The sequence below is a fragment of the Triturus cristatus genome, chromosome 4_2 (genome assembly GCF_964204655.1).
Source record: "Triturus cristatus chromosome 4_2, aTriCri1.1, whole genome shotgun sequence".
Classification (NCBI taxonomy): Eukaryota; Metazoa; Chordata; class Amphibia; order Caudata; family Salamandridae; genus Triturus; species Triturus cristatus.
The window spans coordinates 25,356,725-25,381,293 of NC_140586.1; the positions used below are offsets into that span (position 1 = coordinate 25,356,725).

The 24,569-nt window shown below is 46.7% G+C and overlaps 1 protein-coding gene across 4 annotated transcripts in view; it reads left to right on the forward strand.

The window, feature by feature from the left end:
• Positions 1-24,569, forward strand: part of SARNP (SAP domain containing ribonucleoprotein) — a 543,793-nt gene that overhangs the window by 41,361 nt on the left and 477,863 nt on the right. For all 4 annotated transcript variants that reach the window (XM_085600267.1, XM_085600265.1, XM_085600266.1 and 1 more), the window contains exon 2: positions 7,897-7,996. In XM_085600267.1, coding sequence (XP_085456393.1) covers positions 7,897-7,996 — 100 coding nt within the window. The remainder of the gene's footprint in view (positions 1-7,896; positions 7,997-24,569) is intronic.

A 24,569-nucleotide genomic window follows, 5' to 3' on the forward strand; every position in this document is an offset into this window, starting at 1 on the left:
TGTACTTTGTTTAAACTGCAGACACCAGTATACCTGGCTGGTTTCTGTACTCTGAAACACAGCCATCTGTCATATGACATCCTACATCATTTTGGCTCCTGTGCGATTTCGCTTCTAAAGTAGAACGAAATAATCTTTATTGGTGGTATCGACTGCATTAATCTACCAAAGTAACTGAATTGGCCATCTCCCTTCCATATGTTGGTCTCGGTGTCACCTTTTAGTTCAGATTTGGCTGCGCCTGAATGGTGTTTCCATAGCAGTGTCCTTTGTTTTATGCAGCACTTTCAAATACTCTTAACTCTCCAAAGGTAGCTGGGTATAGTATAGAGAAATCATACACCCCGAATCCCTAATCATTGAATAACAGACACTGGGAGTGTTTGTCTATACGCAAATAAAAATTAGGCCAACACTTTTGGCCACACTACAATTAAACCTTAAATTACTTATGTTTTGACATTCAACCCTGCTACTTTAGTTGGTGTGCCAAGCTATTCTTCATCGCTATTATAGATCTCTAAATGCACGCAAACAATCTCCCTCGACTCCCAAGCGAGAATTCATTTATTGACAACACGAATTAGCAGAAGATTGACAAATTATATCATAATGAAGGGTCATGAAAACAAAACATACTGCAAGTAATGTCGCAATCAAAACACAATAAAACTTTATTCATTGTAGGCATTTCAACTTATAACAAGCATTGGCATAGCCAATAGGTCTCGCTTTTGGGACCTTATAAGTATTTAGTTATGCAGCACAATATCCTTGGTGCAACAACATCAACTGTTGCATGGCTAAACACTTATAAGGTCCCAAAGGCGAGACCTATTAGCTATGCCAATGCTTGTTTTCTCCGGGATGACCAATATTTTCATGTCGCAGCAGGTACAAAAAAGTAGGCAAATCATCTAAAGCCAATATTTTTTCTTCCTATAAGTACATACTTAAATCAGCAAATCTAAATAGAAAGCACTTCAAAATGTATTCTAGAGCTCCCTTAATGATTCACGACTGATGGTTAAAGTAAACCAAGGCAACGAAGACACGTTAAAAATGAACAGGGTCGATCTTATATAAAGCCATATTTAAGTATTACGTCCGGGCCCTTGCCAAACCTAAAAACATGAACAAACGGCAAATTTTCTCTGTACGAAAGGTAGTAAACTTATACGAGCATTTAATCTGCGTAAATAAGTTGAAACTGAAACTAGTAATGGACTATTCGAAAATGGCTCAGAATCGGTAACCAGACATAAGCGCTGAATCCCGATCCATGCGGTGCCCAAATGCAATTTGACAGTCAAATCCCCTTCTGTATAGCATGCACCCGCCAAATCGTGCAATCCAGATGAAAAGGTGCCTGCCAAGCTGCACTCAAAATATAATTTGTTATCCATAATGTTGGGCAGTTAGTCTCCTAAATTAGCTTGAACAAACGACATCAACTAGAGCTGTCAAGGCATCATGTTAAATTACCACCCATGCCACTGAAGAACAGCAAATGGGCGGACCCACTCTGCCAGCAGACAAACGAAGGAAAGCAGACCTCACTCACACCAAGGCTACCCTGAGACTCGAACAAATGCCTTACTACCTTATGTAATACATCGTTGATAAAAGCCGTTCTGATTTTACTTAGGTGACCAATTATACATTACTTACATACGGCTCCCGTAAATTCAACCTAACGCCCGTAGCAGAGACGATTGTTGGTCTTTTAGCGGCCCTTGTGCGTAATGTTTGTATTTCCGGGTTGCATAATAGCCAATCCCACTGCTAATGCTCATCTACTATAAGAAACAACAGTATAATTGTGTTTATAATAAACCACTTGAACGATTACTATTTTATAAGGTTTAGAGAGACATAATTAGGCATCCTGCAAAAAAAAAAAAAAAAAAAGCGAATTCATGCAATGATCACGGATATTCAGAGGACGGCAAAAATAGTCAATGTCTGAGGGTGTAAAACCTTCCAAGCAACAGCTATGAGCACTCCCATTCAGGAGGGAATATGACTCATCAGTTAGACATATGAATATCCAGAGGGCTCATATCTGCCAAGTCTCTAAAGAGTGGAATCATCAGGGCTGGAGTCATACAGAACTACAACAGCTGAAGTCACTGGGTCAAAGCGGCCTCAATGCTGCCACTTTCTAGCATGTTTCCAGATGTGAAACTGTCCTATTTATAATACGGAAATGTAGAATTACACGGGAAAAAAAAAAAAGAATTAGAAAGGTAAAATAAAAAGACTTAGAGGGAGCATTATACAGTGAAGCTATTACAATGGAGACCAAAATGGAGTAATGAGCAGTTGGAGAGTTAACAGAAACAAAAGTTTCAGAAACAAATAGCATGAGAAGTCAGGAGTTAGACAGCGTTATAGAATGAAGGCACCAAAAATCATAATGAACAAGAGAAATAGACTGATTCACAGAATCGGAGAGCAAACAATCGTTAAAACAAACAAGAGTGTATGAGTAAACGGGAAACTAAAGGCGCAAAAAAGAGAAGTAGGCAGCTTCAACGCAAAGGAGCAAGATGAAAAACTAGTTAACAAAAAAGAACAAGCAATGGCCGCGCGACCGTGAAAGGAAAATGAAGCTGACTAGGAGGGAGTGGGAGAAGGGAGGGGGTAGGGGAGGGGATTCACGCGCTGTAAGGCTTAATGAGCCATTACAGAAAGCCAGATGGCGGCTGCGCGCGTGCACTCGCGTGAACGCAAGCGCCAGGCCACCAGAAGCCTGTGGCAGCACTTTGGAAACCCAATCAATCAATACATTTATAGACCGCGCTACTCACCCGTGAGGGTCTCAAGGCGCTGAAGGGAGGGGGGTGCTGTTACTGCTCGAATAGCCAGGTCTTGAGGTGCTTCCTGAAGGTGAGATGGTCCTGGGTCAGTCGTAGGTGTGCGGGGAGGGAGTTCCATGTCTTGGCGGCCTCCGGTTGTGGTTCTGCGGATCTGTGGGACGATGGCGAGGCTGGCGGAGCGGAGCTGGCGGGTGGGAGTGTAGAACGAGAGGCGGTTGTTGAGGTATTCGGGGCCCATGTCGTGGAGGGCTTTGTGTGCGTGGGTGAGGAGCCTGAACGTGATCCTCTTGCTGACGGGGAGCCAGTGCAGGTTTCTCAGGTGGGGTGTTATGTGGCTGCGGCGAGGGATGTCTAGGATGAGTCGTGCGGAGGCGTTCTGTATGCGCTGAAGTAGTTTTCTGAAGTTTGGCTGTGGTTCCTGCGTACAGGGCGTTCCCGTAGTCCAGTTGGCTGGTGACGAGGGCCTGGGTGACTGTCTTTCTGGTTTCGGTGGGGATCCACCGGAAGATCTTTCGGAGCATGCGCAGGGTGTTGAAGCATGAAGATGATTTGGCGTTGACTTGTTTGGTCATCGTGAGGGAGGAGTCCAGGATGAACTCCAGGTTGCGAGCGTGGTCCGTGGGTGTCGGTGCGGTGCCCAGCGCCGTGGGCCACCAGGAGCCGTCCCAGGCGGAAGGGGATTGTCCGAGGATGAGGACCTCCGTCTTGTCTGAGTTGTGTTTCAGACGGCTGAGCTTCATCCAATCCGCGACGTCTTTCATTCCTTCCTGGAGGTTGGTTTTGGCTGTGGCTGGGTCTTTGGTGAGGGAGAGTATCAGCTGGGTTTCGTTAGCGTAGGAGATGATGTTGTGATTGCGAGCGATGGCGGCGAGGGGGCTCATGTAGATATTGAAGAGGGTTGCGCTGAGCGAGGAGCCTTGGGGTACGCCGCAGATGATCTTGGTGGCCGTGGAGCGGAAGGGAGGGAGGCGGACTCTCTGGGTTCTGTCGGAGAGGAACAAGGTGATCCAGTCCAGGTGCGGTGGCAGACGGTATCGAAGGCGGCCGAGAGGTCTAGGAGGATGAGAGCGGTTGTATCCCCGTTGTCCATCAGGGTCCTGATGTCGTTGATGGCTGTGATGAGGGCGGTCTCGGTGCTGTGGTTGGCTCGGAATCCGGACTGGGATGGGTCGAGCGAGTTGTTTGCTTCGAGGAATGCAGTCAGTTGTTTGTTGACTGTCTTCTCGATGACTTTAGTCGGGAAGGGAAGGAGAGAGATGGGGCGAAAGTTCTTGAGTTCTTTTGGGTCAGCTGTGGGTTTCTTCAGTAGGGCGTTGATCTCTGTGTGCTTCCAGCTTTCTGGGAAGGTGGCTGACGCAAAGGAGTTGTTTATGATGTTCCGCAGGTGGGGTGCGATGATGGCGTCGGCTTTGTTGAAGATGTGGTGAGGGCATGGGTCAGAGGGAGAGCCGGAGTGGATGGTGTTCAAGACGTGGGTGGTGTCTTCAGCGCTGATGGGGGTCCAGGCGCTGAGGGTGGTGGGTGTGATTGTTGGTTCGGTGGCTGGAGGCGTGGTTTAGGTGCTGAAGCTGTCGTGTATGTCTGCGATCTTGCGGTAGAAGAACGTGGCGAGGGAGTTGCAGAGGTCTTGCGACAGTGCGATGTCATTGTTGCTGGCCCTGGGGTTGGAGAGTTCTTTTACGATGTTGAAGAGTTCCTTGTTGTTGTGGGTGTTGTTGTCCAGCCGGTCTTTGAACGATGTCCTTTTGGTGGTGCAGATCAGCTGGTGGTGTTCGCGAGTGACGTTCTTGAGGGCTGTCATGTTTTCTGATGTCCGTTCGTGGCGCCAGGTTTTTTCGAGGGTTCGGCAGGATTTCTGTGAGGCTTTGAGGGCGTCGGTGAACCACGTGGTTTTCCTGTTGCTGATCTTGCCTGGGGGGTTCTTGAGAGGAGCGAGGTCGTCGGCGCAGTTGGTGATCCATTGTGCGAGGTTCTGGGCTACGTTGTTGGTGTCAGGGGTGTCGACTGGTGGGTTCTGGCTCAGCGATGTGGTAAGCTGGTCTGTGGTGACTTTGCTCCAGCATCTGCGGGGGATCTGTTGCGTGTGGTGGTGGGATGTAGTCTTCTTGAAAGTGAAGTGGATGCAGCTGTGGTCTGTCCAGTGTAGTCCGGTGGTGTGGCTGAAGGAGACGTGGTTGCTTGCGGAGAAGATGGGGTTGAGCGTGTGGCCGGCGTAGTGGGTGGGGGTGTTCACCAGTTGCTTGAGTCCGAGGTTGTCGAGCAGGGTGGTGGTGGTGTTGTCGTCGTTGTTCTCCAGGTGGAAGTTCAGGTCCCCTAGGAGGATGTATTCGGGTGATGCTAGGGCGTGCGGGCTGATGAAGTCGCGGAGGTTTCGCTGAATTGTGTGCGCGAGCCCGGGGGTCTGTAGATGAGGGTTCCTCTGAGTGTGGTCTTGGGGTTGGTGTGGATCTGGAAGTGTAGGTGTTCGGGGGCGGAGATTGTGTCTTCGGCGTTGGTTGTGACGCTGATGGTGTTCCTGTAGATGATGGCGATTCCTCCTCCGTTTTGGTTGACACGGTCCTTCTGGGTGATTTTGAGCCGTCCGGGATGGCTATGGCGATGTCGGGGGCCGAGGAGGCGTTCATCCAGGTTTACGTGAGGAAGGCGACGTCAGGTGCTGTAGTGTTGAGGAGGTCCCAGAGTTCGATGGCGTGTTTGTGGACGGAGCGGGCGTTGAGGAGGATGCACTTGAGGTTGTTGTTGTTGTTGTTGCTTTGTTCGGTGAGCGGGGTGCAGGTTTGGAGGAATGTGAATTTGCAGGTTTGGTAGGCGAAGGGTCCGTGGGTTCGTTTCGGGGTGGCTCGGTAGCAGGCGGGTGATCGTCCGGTGTTGAGTGCGTTGAGGGTGGCGGTGTCGTATCTCAGTCGTGTGCCCAGGGGTTCTGGCGCTGGGCGCGGTCCAGGCGCGGACAGGCTTGCCTTTGGCGCTCCAGCGGCATGCCAGCGGAGCGCCCGCTGCGCACGTCCGCTGCGCGGCCGCTGTGCGGCCTCCATATGAGGGGTTGTGGGAGGGAGGAGCAGCTGGGAGGCGGGAGTGGGGCGGCAAATGGGAACAGCGGGGGGCGGGGCCGCAGGGATGCAGCGGCGGGAAAGGTGGCACAGAGGGAAACCGGGGAAAGCGGGGAGAGGACACAGAAGGCAATACGGGGGAAGGGGGCACAGAAGGCAAAAAGGGGGGGGGTAAAGGGGGTACAAAAGGGCACAGCAGATGTCAAATGGAGAGTACAAAATACAGAAAAAAAAATCCAAAGGCAACAAGTGAAACCGGGGAAACAGAATGAAACCGGGGAAAAAAAACAGGAGAAGGACACAGAGGCAATACGGGGGAAGGGGGCACAGAAGGGCACAGCAGATGTCAGGTGGGGAGTACAAAATACAAAAAACAAAATCCAAGGCAACAAGTGAAAACGAGGGGCAAGACCAGAGGAGACTCACGCAGCAACAGGCAGGGGCAAGGCGACAGCAGATTGCGGGGGCAGCGTCACAGGAGGACCGTGTGGCGGCTGGGGGGCGACCTACCTGAGGACAGGGTCAAAGGTCGCTCGCAGAGCAGCGCATGCCCTGGCTCAGCGTGACCTAAAAACTGCCATTACATGAAGAGGTGTCAAAAACGACTCCTGATGGTACCCACATAAATGATTAAACTGCACAAAAAATACACGATTATAGCACCGAAGACAAAATCCTTTCTCTGTCTTATGATGGTTCACAATTATGTTTTTGTCACATCCTTTAAGTAAGGTCCACCTTCCCCAGGACAGAAAGATCGATTAAATATAGTAAACTATAGCTACTGATGTGCTTTGTAAGTTTAGGGTTCTCAATGGTATTTTTGGGGGGGGCATTTCCTTTTGTATTTATCCTTATTTATTTGTTGCCAATTTTTATCTTTATCCATATTTATTTTCGGTTTTGTGGAGAAATGAATCTAAAATTAGTATGTTTCCACATATATTTAATAGATAAAAATTCCCTCATGCTTGAATGGCTGCCAGGTTTCAATGCTGTGAACGTCAATAGAAGATAAATCAATGCACTTATATGAAAATATGCAAATGTCACTATCAACCTTGTGCATATCTACTGCTGTTAAATCCTCTTAACTAAAATTCCTTTCTTTTTTAACCCCCTTACCTATCAATCCATGCAGCTACTGGCCTGGCAGTCATGGCATTCAGTATCTAGAATGACTCAAAAAGCAACCAAAGTTCAATTTTTATTCACATTTAACAATAAGTATAGACAAGAAAATGTTTTCTGTCTGTATTTATCAGTATTAATGGAAAACAGGGATCCTTATTTGTAATCAGCAGGTGGCACAGACCGGTCAGCCTATGTAACTATGGGCCTGCTAGAAAACAAAACTTCTAACTATAAAATCCCAGGTACACAATGCAGTACAATAGTTATGTAGTTACCTCAATAATTCCCCTCATAATATCATAGCTTGTTGGTCCCAATGACTTAAAGCTGAAGATGTAATGTTCTCTCTGTGGGTTTGCTCCTGCTCCTCATATATCTGAACTCGGCACACATCAATCTAGAGCACTTTGCAGAAAAATAAACTAGCTAGTTCAATAGCTGACGTAACTGAAGTCCCAGCAAATGGAGCCCTGTTGTGAATGCCCTGCACCACCTTGGCTCCGAGCCTGAGGTGTTCCTTGTCACTTGAACAAGTGCTGTGATAGTATCCCAAGTCACTGGACACTGTCATGAACGCCAGTATGAATTTCATGTGTATTCAAGTAGTGCATTTTGCTCATGCCTGGGTCTTCAATACTAATAAAGGTACATGCAAGATGTTGAAACATCCTTTCTTGCTCACAAGTCAAATATCCCAGAGAACCTCATTCTCTCACACTATCCGGTCATCCCAGTTCATAGTATTTCATCATCCACTTTTGTGGGAGAAAGAGATGAAGGTGGTAATGACTTTGGGAAGATTGGGTTGAATCAAATGCAAGCGGGAAGAAATGTCTGGTCTGTCATTCAGCATTGAGTATTCATGTCTCTGCTAATTCTAATCTCTTCTTTAGTTGGCTGAACTGAAGCAGGAGTGTGTGAGTCATGGTCTGGAGACGAAAGGAAACAAACAAGATCTCATCAACCGCCTGCAGGCCTACTTTGAGGAGCATGGTATGTCTCAGCAGTGCTCTTGCCTGACGTTTACAGCACATGTGCAAGTATTGTTTGATCAACTACTTTATGATGGAATATTACATTGTGTAAATTACATTTGGGTTTTTTCCTTTGAAATGTGAGCTCTTCATGCACGAAAAAGAGCTTTGAGGAATTTAGTGCATAAACATGTCTGCTGACACAGGTGTTCTCTTCTTTTAAACAAGGAGGGCTCTATTCATCTGAAAGTGGATGTGGCGCAAGTGGGTACTCCTGTGCTGCCAGTCGGAAGCCATCACCCCAAAAATGGTCCCTAGAATACTTTTTGGGGAAAAAGATATTGAAGTGTGTTTTTGGTAGTCTGTTAACAATGTAGAAACAATTGAGGTTTTAGAGTTCAGCCGTACTTTTGATCAGAGCGGAGAGGTTTTGCTTTTGCTACAGCCAAACTCTGTCTGGTGAGGCAGGTTAGCAAATAAGTTTGCTGACAGGGACGCAAATGTAGCTGGTAGATGGGTTTTTAGAATTTTGGAGAATGGGAGCACGTTGTTGATAGCGTTGTTCGATTCACTGCAAGTGTCTGAGGAGATGGGCATTTATGGTGCTGTTTTACTTCAAGTATGCTGCAGAGTCCACTGTGGTGTGGGAGCTACTGCACTTAGTTTAGCTCGTCTATTCAAGTTCTACTAGAATTTTTCACTGTCCGTCACTGTCTCTTTACTGTGGTACCCTGTGTAAAATGTCCTGCTTAATTCAATACCCTTTATTTTCATTATTCGAGTTCCAGCCCTGAATATAGAAGCAGAGATTATTTTTAACACTTTATACAAAGTCCTTGTTTCCTGTATGTTGTTAATATACACTTCCCACTGTCAGTCAGGCCTTGTCTAAGAAGCAATGCCACCAGTAATATTTATTGAAAGTACAAAGTCAAGTATAGACTTCATTCAGAAAATCAGTTCCAGCTGGAGAGAATTGGTCCCCCTTCACCCAGAGCCTATAATGTTGGAATAAAAGCATGTGAGGAAGCCCAGGTGGCTGCCCCACAAATATTTGGTGTCTGTAAGGTTCATAGCTTCATAAGATCTCTTCACTGCCAATTAGTTTTCCTGTCCATGGAGGGAGAAAGACCTAGTGTTGTCAAGAGTTAGATATGACTTATGTGCCATGTTAGCTAGCATGGAACAATTTCCATAACAAGAAGGAACTCTGAATCAAAACTTTCCAGAGGTAACTTGAACAGAATGATACGGAAGGCAACCCTATCACTTTCTTTTCATTCCTTTAACATCAACTAGAAAACAGCATTTAATGGAACAGCCCTCAATTTCGACAGTGGGTACTGCTCAAATGAATTTGCTTCTTTGGACATAGCAGAAGTTTACCTTCAAGTACTTGCCTTTCGAGAGCAGCTCATTTTCCTCCTCAATGGTAGCCTCATTGGCTAGATGACTCTCCTTGGCCACTTGATTCTCAGACTGCAGTGAATTACAGCGTGAAACAGACTGCATGATCATAAGCGCTTACAATTCAGTCGTTTTTAGCAGAACAGGATGCTTCCTTTCATCCGCTGCTATGCCCTTGTTCTTCTCATAGTGGGGAGAATGATACTTCTTCTCCACACACTTGTGAGGCTCCATTCTGTAACACAAACACCTTGCATATCCTGGCTGATATCCAAATGCTATTAACAGTATCATGGGTCCAGCCATGATATTGGCGATGCTGGTCTCCTGAACCCCAGTACAACTGCAGGGTAAGACCAACTGTGACAGTTGACCCTGAGAAATGTCCTCGTGCCCCCAACAGATCCAAAGCAGGGTGGCGCAGTCAGAGTACGACCACCAGCTGAAGTCAGGCCATCCAACCCCACCACAACCTGCGTCAATCAGATGTCCTACTCTGGTTAGTTCATGGCAGAAAGGCGGGCCCAGACTTGTGCTGCTGCATACATAAATCCGCGTAACTTGTAATACCCTTAACTGAAATGGACAGGTGTACTGACCACCTATTTACCCAATGGACAGGTTAAAAATAATGGTTGGTGTGAGTAGCAGGGAGTCTGCATTTTTAGTCTACACATATAAATTGAATATTTTAAAATTTAAAAAAGGAAAACATACCCGGCTTTTAAATGAGTTAGAATTTTGTTTTATTTTGATTGCAGTGACAACTGCTTGTCTTGGTAATTGGACCTACTTAATATGTAAGGAATCCGATGAGCAAGGCAGGTGAAGGTGTAATGGGAGTTCGAGATTAATTTTCATGGCGCTCAGGCTTGCTTCATCCCATGTCTTTCTGTATCTTTAACGTTGCTTTTGCTTCCTCTGTATTTCTTCGCCTGATTTTTAGGTCGAATCCTACCAGACAGCGCAGCTGTTTGGTTTGCTAAAGATATCTTAGGGACATTTGAAAAGCTTCCTGGGGAATGCATTCCCCCCAATACTTACCTTTTGGATTTGTAACTCACATTTTCTTGCTTTCTATTTGCAGACTTTGTTTATTTTAGGGTGCCAAGTTTGATTTTGTCCCTCCTGTAGACCAATCTTTGTTTACCCTATCCTTCCACAAATGTTCAAAGGCTGTAAACAGGCTTTTAAATCTTGTTGTCACATTTGCTGTGCATTCAAAGACAGGTCAAATATCAGGCTCTTTTTTCTGAGGGAGCTTGGTGATTACCTTTCTTTCTTTGACTTCAAAGTCAGTATTTATGGGACAATTATGGTGGCTACTGTAGGTGTGCTGGAGTAATTTGAATGCCTGTAAATGAACTGTGTAGATATTTAACAATATATTGGAATTCGGAAAGCACAAATGAAGGTAATGTTTTGCAATTCTGAAGTGTAAACAAATATTTTAATACGATCAAAACAAATCTGCACACTAGGTGACCTTTACACACATTATCATTTGTGCGCTGTATACTTTTAAAATTCTGTGCAAATATAATGGTTATTTCAATTGAAGTTGTATTGTCTGTAATGGCAGTTCCCTACCACACTATACGTACTCCACTTTACGCCACTTCACGTCATTACACTCTACTCTGCACCACTCTACTCAACGTCACTCAACGCCTCTGCTCTGCACCACTCTACGCCAATGCACTCTACGCGAATGCATTCTACCCTGTACCTCTACGCCACACTAGTCTACTCCGCATCACTGCACTCTGCTGCCACTGCACTCTATGCCGCACCACTCTACACTATGCCACTGCACTCTAAACCACTCTAACTACTGCACTCTACGCCACTTGATTCAAATTAATGTCCTCTACGCCAGTCTACTCTGCAACACTGCATTCTACGCCACTCTATCCTACTCTGCACCACTCCACTCTATGCCACTTCATGGCACTTCAATCTACCCCGCACCACTCCTCTCTACATCATTCTACTCTGCGCCACTTCACTCAACTCTATTCCACTGCACTCCATGCCACTCTACACTTCTAACCTCTGCTACTGTACTATATGCCACTGCACTCCGCGCCACTCCGCTCTGCGCCTCTCCACTCTGCGACACTCCACTCTAATCCTCTTAACTCTACACCAATCCACGCTACTTTAATCCTGCACCACGCCACTTCACTCTACTATTAAACCATCTACTCTGCACCACTGTATTTCACACCACTCTACTGCACTCTATACCACTTTGCACCACTCCACACCACTCTGCTTTACGCCACTACACTCTGCCACTTTACTCAAAACCAGTGTACTCTGTGGCAATCTGCTCTTCTCCACTGCACTCTACTACGATGTACTCTGCAGCACTGAAAATTCTGCCACTGATTTTAGCGCCTCTCTACTCTGCATCTCTCCACTCTAATCTACCCTGCACCACTGTACTCTACGCCACTTCACTCTAGACCACTCTACTCCTCTCTGCCATACTCCACTCTACAACATTACACTCCACTCGGACACTCTACTCCTCTCTACTTTGCACCACTCTACTCTGCACCCCTGAACTCTATGCTACTACACTGTACTCTGCACCACTGCACTCTATGGCAATCCAGTCTACGCCATGCCAATCCACTGCAATCCATGCCATTCTGCACCATGTCACTTTGCACCACTCTACACCATTGCACTCTGTGCTACTTTACCCAAAACCAATGAACTCCATGCTACTGCATCTTAAGCCAATCTACTCTGCTGCTCTGCACGGCACTCTCTGCCACTTCTCTCTACGCCACTCTGCTCTGCACCACTCAATTCTATGCCACTTTACTGCACTCTACGCCACTCTAATGTACTCTACGGCATTGCACTCTACAACACTGCTCTTCACCAGTCCACTGCACTCTACGCTACATCTCTAGGCCACTCTACTCCATTGCATGACACTCTACAGCATTATACTTCACGATACTCCACTCTACAACATTGCAAGCCACTCTACTCCACTTGGACACTCTACTCCATTCCACTATACATCGCTCTATAACACTCTGTGACATCCCAAACTTTTGACTCCTGAGAACCCCCATTGACTCACCACTGGAATTTGTATGATTTAAATTTCATACATTAAAAGAGTAATTCGAAAAAAATAATAACACGTGCACACAAAACAAATACTCTAATTAGTAAGGATTTTAGTATTTTATAGTGAAAGAGTTACAAAAAACGGAAAAATGTAATGGGAAGGTTGGTGCTGCATCTCCGTGATTAACTCTCCTGCCAGGGCCAGAGTGGAAACCCAAAGCAGCCCTGGCAAATGTTTTCAGACCAGTCCCCATACAGTGCACACCAAGTGCAGTGAGTGAGCCTGACCACTACAAAGGGGGTTTGGGAGGCTCTCCCCCGAAGAAAATTTAGTTTACAATGGTGCATTCTACAACACATCTGTCATTATATATTGAATTATATTAGCTTTTACAGAATAGTAAATGATTACCTTTCTATGCACCAGGATATAACAAGCTTTGTTGGGGTTCTTCAATGATTCCCTTATTATCACCCTTCAACAGTTCCACAGCACATCTGTCCCATACATTTCATTTGTTTTATAGCATCTCTCATACCATTGTAGGATGTCAGAGCACTTTACATCACACACATATAGAGACAATGAATCATACATGTAAATCAGTGCAGATAAAATATTACATAAGGCAAAGGGGACTACAAGGTGTAGGATTCACATGTCATTTATACTGGTAGGCATTTTTAAAGAGTGCTTGGTCTGGAAAGGCACAAACTCAGGATCCAGAACATGACACCGTGGTTAGCATTGACGTTAACAATAAATCTCTATTTCCACCCAAATAAACCCCTTTAGCAGCATCAAGATAATGAAAGACTGGGTAAAAACATAAGTTACTAACTTGTACCATGCAGTGTGTAAGCAGTTCTTTGATGACCGTTTATAGGGCACTGTGCTAGATTAGGATTGTCTCTCATGAGCTGCAGAGTAACAGTCGAATCTCTGTGACAATAGCAGTAACCCACTGACCTATGCACATAAAATATAGTTTTTTCAAATGTATGGTACGCGTTATTAGCAGCAGGCATATTAACCCTCTGTGCTACATTAGATAAGTCAAACCTGCCACTGGACAAAACTCTCATCTCTCTTCAGCAGGTACATTATTCACTGGTGTTATCTTGACACTTTTATTGTTGACAAAAACGGCTAATTCTACAAGGAACTTTGCAGTGCTTTTAAAACTGCTGCCTGTGGACCCCCTGGGAATGTTTCACGGACCCCTGGGGGTCCACGGACCCCAGTTTGGGAAACACTGCTCTATGCCACTCAGTGACACTCTCCTCCAAACCACTCTAGCTCGCTTCGACGCTGTACAAGTCTGCTCCTCTCTGTGACGCTCTATGCAACTCCCTTCCACTTTACTCCGCTCTATTCTACTGCACACTGCTCCGCTCCATTCTACACCACTCCACAACACTCTATGCCACTCCACGCTACTCCACTCAAAAGTCCATCTACGCTACTTCACGTTACTTTACTCCACTCTACGCTACTTCTCTGCTTTACGCCTCTTCACGACACTCTAAGCCTTTCCACTCTATGCCCCAACATTAACTTTTAGCCATGTTGAACAATAACCATGCTGGTGTAAAACATGGCTAAGGCACATTGGCAAAGCGAACAGCTCTTGCTTGGCCAAGACATAGTGGCTTTGCCAATGTTTGTTTTCCCCGCGGCATCCATAATACTAGTGTGGCCTATGTCAGACTTGGTGCTGTCTGAGAATACCCATTCCGACAAAAGTCTCTGCTCTTCACCTCACCAAGGGATCTACTATTCACTGTGGAATAGTTGTAAATGGGTGTGTTTTTAGGTCTCACCTAGCGGCGTAGCAAATGCGGTGCTCGCCATGGCGAGATCTATTGTCGTCGGTTTTGTGTTCGGAAGGGGGACAGGAGCTGTGCAAGCGCCCTGGATAGGCGATGCGCACGTGTACGACTCCTTCGACTCCAGATCATCTCGGACAGGAGATGTGCCTGCACCTGGACGGGAAACAGCTTTCTGGTAGCGGGCTGTGACATCTCATGCCGCTTTTACTTTGCCGGAGCACGGCGCTTTGGTTTGTGTTTCTGGCTTCTAAATGCGAGTGACTGATTTACCAGGACGCATTTACTATCCATAAGGGAGTTCTTAAGTTTTTAGCCCGCTTTTGCATTAGCAAACCGTATCGTCTCTATGGCGCGTTTAGTTTTACAAGCCTCGTAGTTTCATTTTCTCCCTGCATTTTCCCAAACAGTGACAGCGCACGGTCATGGAAAGTACTGACCTGCTCAAAGGGAGAGGAGACATGCTCCGTGTCGGTGAAACACTGACTCGCTTTGGGACCGAGACTCCGTTCTTTCTGCCACAGGGCATGCCAGTGCCATGGAGAGACAGACGCACACTGAGGCAGGTGGCACTAAAATGCAAACTGAGACAGAGGGACAGTGACAGGCAATGGCACAAGGAAGCACCAATATGCTCACTGGAGAAGGGAGACCCTTAAGCATAGTTTCACAGGGCGACACTGGAACAGGACTAACGGGGCAAGGGGACAGGAGAAAACATGTACTGCGGCAGGAAGACACTGATGCACACTAAGTCAGGAGACACTGAAACGCACACTGGGACACGACACTGCGATAGACGCTGGCAATGCAATGGTGCAGACAGTGGCACTGCAGTGTGATCAGGCAATATTAACACCCACGAGACTAGGACAGCATACAGGAATAGAGACACTACTGGCAGAACACTGTGGCAGGGATTATGACCGCACACGGTGTCATGCACACTGAGAAAGGATGCGCTGACAGTACTCTGGCAAAGACACGATCATGTGCACTGGGACAGGAGGATCTCTGTAGTGGTAACGCATTTCACTGAACACACGTTTGCAAGACCCAATTCCAATACAGAGTCTTCGAGATATCCAGCATGCAGCGGACTACAACCTACATCTCAGAAATACTCAGCTGCCTGCGGGGAAATGCAGGGCTATAAATAATTGCTTAAGAAAGGCTCGCCATCATCGCCATGCTAAGATACGGAAGAAGCAATTAGCCCCTTGCACACAAACATTAAAAAAAAAAAAAGATTATATTTACGAAGTAATCTCAAAATCTCCGTGTCGGCACGTGTTTAAACACTTAGACAAGCAAGCATTGGCATAGCCAATAGGTCTCGCCTTTGGGACCTTATGTGTTTAGCCAGAACGTTTGGATATGTTGTAGAGCATTGTGGCTGCTGTGCATTATGTTGAAAAGTTATAATAAAAAGTGTTTAGCATTTTTGTTACCTTTATACAAACGAAGACAACATTATATATAACTGAAAAACCTGATAAAATAAAGATTTTAACATAAAAAATGTCTTCTAGTTTTTTTTTACTTGTAATTATGTGGTACTGAGTGGAATGTGGAGTGTATTTATGTTGCATTGAGTAAAGTGGAATTATGTGGCGTAACTTTGTCGCACTGAGTGGTATTTTGTGTATTGTATTTATGTTGCATTGAGTATATTGTAATTGTGGTGTCTAATTATGTGCCATAGTGTATTATGTGGAGTGTATTTATGTTGCATTGAGTAGAGTCTAATTATGTGGCTTGTAATTATGTGGTACTGAGTTGTATGTGGCGTGCATTTATGTTGCATTGAATAGAGTGTAATTATGTGACGTGTAATTATGTGGTACTGAGTGGTATTATGTGGAGTGTTAGTCACGTTACTCGAGACATACTAGTAAATTAACTGTGCCAATTGGGTGACAGCCAAGGTTACCATGTATAAACGAGAGAGCACAAGCACTTTTGTACTGGCTAGCGGAGATAAAGTGCGCAGAGTCCTAAAGCCAGCAAAAGCGATATCACAAAAAACAGGAGATGGGGAGGCAAAAAGTTGGGGGAAAGCACAGCAAGGATGCAGGTCCAAGAGAAGACTTCTGATAGGAGGTTACAAGGTGGAGAGGGAAGCCTCTTCGTGCAGAGATGCATGACCTGTGAGCCCCAATGATGAAGGTCGTCCATTAGTTTTGGGGCTCATCTAGGCCTGTTAATCATACGTTATATGGGAATCCTGTAGAACAGAAGACATAGCAACACATGGAGGGCTGTATCCACGCTGGGCACCCAATGCTCCAAGAACCATCAATCAGGGGCTTCTAACCACGGGGGAGAGGGTGTGAGAGGTGTGGGGCAGCCAGCGGCGTTAAGAGTATAACGGAATTGGTTAAAAAACGGCAAGAAGGTTATGGGCAGTAATAAAGGGTTAAGGGAAATTGTTATATTTATGGGTATTCGGGTAACGGATCTTTCACCGAGGGTGCACAGTGACTCATCTAGCGGAGGTCCCCACACAAGAGTAGCTTTCCTCCTCTACACGCATTTGTACGGATGGGCGCATTGGTGATAAAGCCACCAAGGGACGAAGGTCTGTAGAGGTTAGCGGGAGCGGCTTAAAGGCTGATTTAGGGTTGGGCGGGGTTAAAAATGCAGGCAGTGACTGGCATTGTCGTGGCATAGACCTTCATTGCCCCCGAATGTGTGGGCCCGGGCTAAGACAATCCCGGATTGGTGACCGTCTTAAGGCAGCGGCAACTGAGTACTCAACAGGCCGCTCAAAGACCTATTACCAGTGACCGGGGCTTTGTTGTGTTTTTTCACCCCTCCTCTGTGCTTATGTCGGGTAGAAGTAGCACCCTCCCGCTGATTTTGAAGGGAGACGGTTTCTCGGACGGCTGGAGGCTCACGGAGGAGGGTGCGGGTGGCGAGGGTTAGAGGGAGACTTAAGAGCACCACAGCGGGGGAAGGGGCAGCATTGAGGTTTAGTTACAAGTTGGGGGGGTGAGACGGGGAGGGTGCATGGCTGACCAGGAGAAGGAATTTGTAGATAAGGAGAACACGGGGAGGGGTTGCTCCAACAGGCATCGCGGCGTGTTGGTGGTGCTCCCCGTCCCTCACCTGGCGGGGCAGCACATAGAGGCTCTCTCTGGGGAGAGTTTCGGCGCGCACCACGAATAGCACTCTGATAGCCTCCGGTCCTGGGTTCATTAACCAGTAACAATAGCACTGTGGGGACACCCTTGCAGAGCGGGCAGCATTGATGCTAAAGGGAGCACTCCTGTTACGGGGTGCATTGCTGCAGGCAGTTTCGGGGGCCATGAGGGAAACGGCTACACGGAACAGAAGAACATCGCCGCCGTGAGGGAAACGGCCAGGGGAAACTACATCCCCCAGAAGCACCGGGAGGTCGCCGAGGGTGACGCGCTACAAGCGCCAGCCGCTGCCTACTTCTGCCGCGGGGCCCCACGCACCGCGGGACACCCTTGCAGAGCGGGCAGCATTGATGCTAAAGGGAGCACTCCTGTTACGGGGTGCATTGCTGCAGGCAGTTTCGGGGGCCGTGAGGGAAACGGCTACACGGAACAGAAGAACATCGCCGCCGTGAGGGAAACGGCCAGGGGAAACTACATCCCCCAGAAGCACCGGGAGGTCGCCGAGGGTGACGCGCTACAAGCGCCAGCCGCTGCCTACTTCTGCCGCGGGGCCCCACGCACCGCGCGCGGTCGGCACCGGGAGAAGCCCGGGACAAGGGCGGGACAGTCTACGGCAGTCCACGGCAAGACTAGGCAGGGCTGGGCCACCTATCGTACATCTCCTGCAAATATGGGTAAGCGGAAAAGCGGTGCTACCATAGACGATGGTGGAAAAAAGGCTAAAGTGGCAAAACAATCTGACTCCATTTTGTCCTATCTTACTTCTGCGGTGGGGGCTTTAACTAAAGAAATTGCTACAGCACAGCAAGAACTGGGTTTAATAGCTAAGTCTCCCTCCTCAGTTATATCACCTGAAGCACAAGCCATCCCTTTAGAGCCTGACGTCATCATAACAAAACCCACAACTGCCACTGTTTCCACTCTACCTCAAGCTTGTGCATTCCAGACTTTGCTTCCCACTGTAAATCCGGACCCTTGGGGAACTTTAAAATCATCCTCGAAAAAACGTAATAAGAGGGAGGCCCCCCCTCGAGCTACTCATGGGATGGAGGAGTCTCTAAAGGACCTTATTGAGGCTCTTTTCGAGGAACGGATTGAACCCCTTTTAGTGGGAATTGCAAAGGACATAGTAGACACTATGAACACATGTCTCGATGGCTTGTTAAAAAAATGTGTCCTGATAGATGATATAGCAAAAAAAATTGATAGCTTGCATCTTGGTGATAAAAAGGTCGTAGATTGTCACAGAGCACAACACCTACCTCTACCACTACCTGAGGCCACCTCTGAGCCCATGGAATCAGATATAGTAGGTTTACAGGCTCCCCAACCACCCATACCTATTACCCAACAGGTGGTCCCCTTAACATCAGGGGAAACTAATTACTTGGGAAGCAAGATTCATTTAAATCTGCCCCCTGCGGTAGTACCCTACGTAGCTGTTTTCCTAGGGGTGACCCCGCTAAGGGAAGGCGAGGAGGAGTCAACTTCCGCACTTATTGGAAAAGCAAAAAAATGGTGTGATGATTTAAGCAGTGGTGACTCAAATACATCCTCTAGCATCATAGCCTCAAGAAGGGTAGGATGGGTGGGAAAACGGGCTAAAAATGTGAAAGGTGATTGTGTGGTGATAAACTTTAATAACGACCATTGCCCGAGTACTCTGTTCTGGGATGGATCAGATATTAAGGAAAGTGATAGCCTCAGGGCAGTCCCTTTAGGCTTCTTTTATCCCCCACAGCCCCATTTTAACTCACATAGGATGCCCCCCCCAATTACGGTCCCACCAGTGAATGGGTGGCAAACTGTAATTAGGAAAGTGAGCCGAAACCCACCAACGTACCATAACACAGGTCCTATTATGGATTTGGTTAATCGTTTTAATCCTTTAAGTGATTTGAACACCAACGATTGACTACCTTTACGCCTAACATCACCTATAATAGCCATGCCTGAGAGGGTAAATTCCCTACCATGTACATTTATGACCTGGAACGTTGCAGGAATAAGAGCTAAAAGATCAGACCTTACTTGGACCCAATACATTTCTAAACATAAGGTCATAGCTCTGCAAGAAACGTGGGACACTTCACTTTCCTTTAACTTAGATGGTTTCCTAAGTTTTACAATACCCGCTAGTCCCAGTAACGCGGGGAGAGCAAAAGGGGGGCTTATTACATTTTTTTCATTAGATCTAGTAGGAACTTTTAACCTACTGAATTCAGGTTCCCCAAACATTCTAGCTATAGAATGGACAGTCTCCCCAAGCTGTAGCATACTAGTAATTAATTTTTACAATGCCTGGGGTGGACCAAATGAATTCGAACATGTGCATTGTTTGGCGAACTTGATAAATAAATACAGTCAAAATTCACATACTCCCTTCGAAATATTTTTAATGGGCGATTTTAACAGCCACAAATGTCAATTGCCTTGTCAATCATTAGATGCAGATTCTCCTGCCGGAGCCTGCATTCCTCACTTTGAACACACCAAAATGGGGGAGTCACTTGACTTATTGTGTGCCAATTTTAATTTATATGAATCATTTAAAACTGCTATTAATGAGAAGGTCCCCACGTACAAAGGTACAACTAAGGGGACGATAATTGATTACATATTTATGTCTGTAGGCTTAATTTCAAAGACCAGTGACTATAAAGTTACGGTCTCACACCATAGTGATCATAACCCTCTGTCAGCTGCAATACACTGGAGTGACTTATGGCGCAGGCAGGTGGATCAGCCCCGGGTTTGCGCCTTGACGGTGCCCAGTGATCAAGGCAGTCGACTTAGATGGGGTATGGCCATGGAGGAACGGTTTACGGAAACCCTACTTCCCAAAATTGAGGGACCGATAGAAACTTGTCTAGATCACACTGCCTCGAACCTTCAGGTTGTCGCAGCTTTTAATTGTATCTGTGCACAAACCGTCAGGGATCTTACAAAACCTAAATATAAGTACCCCCCAAAGCCCCACAAATGGTTTGATAGCAAATGCTCAAGGGCACATAGAGAACTGAAACTGGCTCTTAAGGCCAAGAAAAGGGATAAAGAACTAATCTCTCATCTAAGACGGGCCTATAAAGCCAATGCGAGGGCAAGGAAAAATGAAATTAAGAACAATGCTTGGACCGATCTTCTCAATGTAGATGTTTTAAAAAATAGTAAACAGTTCTGGGAAATCATCAACCACTCCTTTTTTACAGGGGAGAACAACCTGAATACAGATTGTGTAATTCCCGATGAGAGATGGGTACAGCATTTTAGCAAGATTTATGGGGGCGAACCATTAGTCTGCCCAAGTACCACTGAGGTGGCTTATGGTGCAGCCACAGTGGTATTTACGGAAGAGCAGGTCCTTAAAGCCATTAGGGATACCACAAAAAATAAGGCTCCAGGCCCGGACGGTGTCCCGGCAGACTTTTTTAAATATTGCCCAGTACTCTGGAGTAAAGTTTTGACCAGAGTATTCAGAGCAGCAGCCGAAGGATGCCTACCTCAAACTTGGGCAACATCCATAATAGTCCCCATTTTTAAGAAGGGAAATCGGGAGGACCCCGGGTGCTATCGCCCAATTTCCCTCATCGACTCTACTTTCAAAATCTTAGGTAGAGTCCTTTTGAATCAACTAAGGGAAAATATAGAACTGAATGGGGGACTCTCGAATATCCAATACGGCTTTCGTGAGAATAGGGGGACATTGGAACAATGTTCTAACCTCCACCTTCTAGTCTCCAGGTATACGGTGGCCGGGGAGGGGACAGTTTACCTGGCCTTCATGGACCTCTCCTCGGCCTTCGATCTGGTGAATAGAAGCAAGCTATGGACTATCCTACTAGAGCTAGGCATAGAGGAGCCCTTGGTGGCTTTTATGGCAAGGTTACATCAAGATCTCAAGGCAAAAATAAGAGTCACCAGGGACGGAAGGTGCACGGAAAGTTTTAAATCTGAAAAAGGGGTGCGCCAGGGTTGTATCCTGGCCCCCCTTCTTTTTACTATTTATATAAATGGTCTGGGGAAACACCTAGAAACAGGATTGGCAGATGTTCCCCGTGTAGGCGGAGCTCAGATCCCAGCCCTCCTATACGCGGACGATGCCGTCCTGATAGCACGAACAGGGATTAGCCTACAGATTCTTCTGGACCGTTTTGGTTCCTTTATGGAGAATCTAGACTTGAAAATCAATGTCTCCAAGTCCCACACCATGATTATTGGTCGTAAAGTAAATATGTTGCAGAAAAAATCGTTTATTTGCAAAGGGGAGATCCTTTCTAGGGTCCCAGTCTTTCCTTACCTGGGAGTCCTTTTTGACCAAAGAGGGTCCTGGGTCTCCCAGGTTAAAGCTAAAAGTCTTAGCCTAGCACGATCTTCATCAGCCTTGCTGGCCTTTACAAAAAGACTGGGAGCTAAACCAATGGAGGCTGTGGTTAAAATATACAACAGTAAGTGCGTTCCAATCGCTATGTATGGATCTGCGATTTGGGGCTATGCAGAGACGGCAAAAATACAGAGGGTAGAAAACGGTATCATCAGGAATATTTTATCTGTCCCACATTCCACACCCACCTTCTCTATCCATGAGGAAATAGGCTTAGCATACATCTCTGATAAATTAAAATTAGCTCCCCTCCTTTTTTGGGTCAAAACGTGGTTGAATCCCGAGCTGACGCTAAACCATGCCATCCTCAAGGACGTCATTGCAAGGGATAACGCCATGAGAATTCCCTGGCTAAAATTTATTAAATCTACTTTACTAATGCTAGGGAGACCGGAACTTTTTAATGACCCATCTAACATCAGGAGGGAGGATGTCAGATGGATTAAGCAGATGTTTCTGGAGAGGGTTCGTATGGATAGAGAAGATTTGGAATTGAGGAAACCCATGGTGAGGGCACATATCGTTTGAACTACTTCGCCCACCATGGAACTCTACCTAAAAACTGTGACTAACCCTCTTCATAGACTCCTACTGACTAAATTCAGGATGAATTTAATCCATTATTCTTTAGGAAATTTTCCGGTGTGGTCAAAACCTGATGACGGGCCGCCATGCGGATGTGATAATTTTTCAATTCAAGATACCCTCCATTTTATATTTTTTTGTGATTTTTACAGCAGTGAAAGGAGGAAATATCTATTCCCTGTCTTGAAAGCGGCGGGCTTTACTCAAATAAGGCCAGTCTTAATCTTCCTCCAAACGTTAGCAGATACTTACACCATGTTTAGTGTTGCTTGCTATCTAACCGCTGCATTTAGATCTAGGAAGAAAAGACTACCCCAGATTGACCTGTTTTAACTCAAACTGGTTTTTAAAGGAATACTTTTAATATTTGTAAATAGACTTGTACTTTCGCATGCAATAATCTGATGAAATGTAATCATTACGCAGAAAACCCTTTTTGTAATGAGATTAAGTGATGTTTTTAAATACTGTATTTGTGTTTGTTGTACGCCTTTTATGATTTTAACAAAAATCGAATAAAGAGTATTTTGACTGACTGACTGACTGTGTTTGCTCGGTCATCCCCCCGATGGGGCAGCGCTTGCAAAGCCTCGTAGCTTCTAGGCGCTAACCCATTGCACTCACCTGGAAGGGAGGCACTTTGAGGCTGCCACGGCCTCCTTGCGGTGGATACACTGTGCTCGCCGAGGCAGGCTTCTGGGAGCGGTCACCGTGTCCGGGGGTTGAGGGAAGGTGCGCACTTGGGATGGGGGGCAGCCCGGATCACTGTGTGTCAGGTCGATGGAACGATGGGGGGGGTGAGGGGGGGGGTGGTGAGTCGTCGGTCCTCTGCCGTCCAAGATTGCCGGTTTTGGTGTAGCCCTCATGCTTAGGGAGAGGATGCAGGAAGCTGCTCGAGTCATGGGCGGGTGTTCGGGGCTCGGTCGTCATGCCCTCTGCCTTTCATCCCTCTGAGGCCGGTGGGATGGGGCTCACAGGAAGGGGTCGGGCACGGTCTGGTACACTACCGGCAGGGGGGACATGCGGAGTAGTACGGCTGGTCCTCGGGAGGGGGGGGGGGGGGGAGTTCACCCCTCTACCTGGGCCTCGTAGGTCAGGATAAGACTGGGAAAGAGCCACCAAGGTTTGGGTATGGTTGAATGGGAGTATTTCATTTTCATGGGGTGGCGAGTGCCGTTGCAGCCTCTCTGAGTGAACGCTGTCCTGCGGGTGAGGGTCGCACGGTGAAGGCAGGGGAAGGAGAGAGAAAAATTTAAAAAAGCTGGTGGGGTGGCAGTCCTTGGACAGGAAAGGGGGTGGTGGTGGCGAGGCTTGCTGCAGCCTGGGCCTGCAGGTTGTTTGGAAGGTGGTGCGGAATTTGGGGGGAGGAGGGGTTCAAAACGGCAAGATAACTATTCAAACTGACCTCGGCCTATTAAGTATTAGACGTCAATTAAGCCCACATGGTCCTTACATTCTGCAGTTTCACGGTGTCCCAAAAGATTGATAAAAATATAATAAAAGCCAGAGAAAAGTAAACGACAGGACAATATGCACGGAGTGCTACTGAGGGAGCAACATTATGCTTTCATTTACACTTACCGTGAAGTTCAGGGCTTTGCCTATTTGTATTCATTTTTTAACAACGTGCACCACCATTTATTCATTCCATCCAAAATGCATATGAAAAGGTCTCTGCTTGCACGTCTAAGATTTTATCTTAGGACTTGATTACTGCTGAATGCTAACCTGTTAAAGAACAAGCGCAGTCGTGAAAGTGACCGCGCTGGGTTAATTAGTAAAGGAATTCGCACCAGGGCCAGCATGACCACCATCTGTTTACAATTAAGATCATTGGAAACAGATGGTAGTCGCGCGCGCTCCCGAGGACCCTAGGCCAAAGACCAGAGAAGGCGGAACATGCACCCGCCTTGAGCCAATTGCGTGCTGTCTTTCTTAGAAAGACGCACGCAAAGGCCAATCGTGGGTTCATTTTAAAAAAGGACACGCACAAGCGTGTGTTCAGAGCTCAAAAGCCCTTACTTAAAGTCTCGCAGAGCAGCGCATGTGCGCTGGCTCAGGCGTGACCTAAAAAACTAGATTTGCTCGACCTGCATTCAGGTGCCCGATATTCGATCATTTTTGCCCTACGTCAAATGAAGCACACC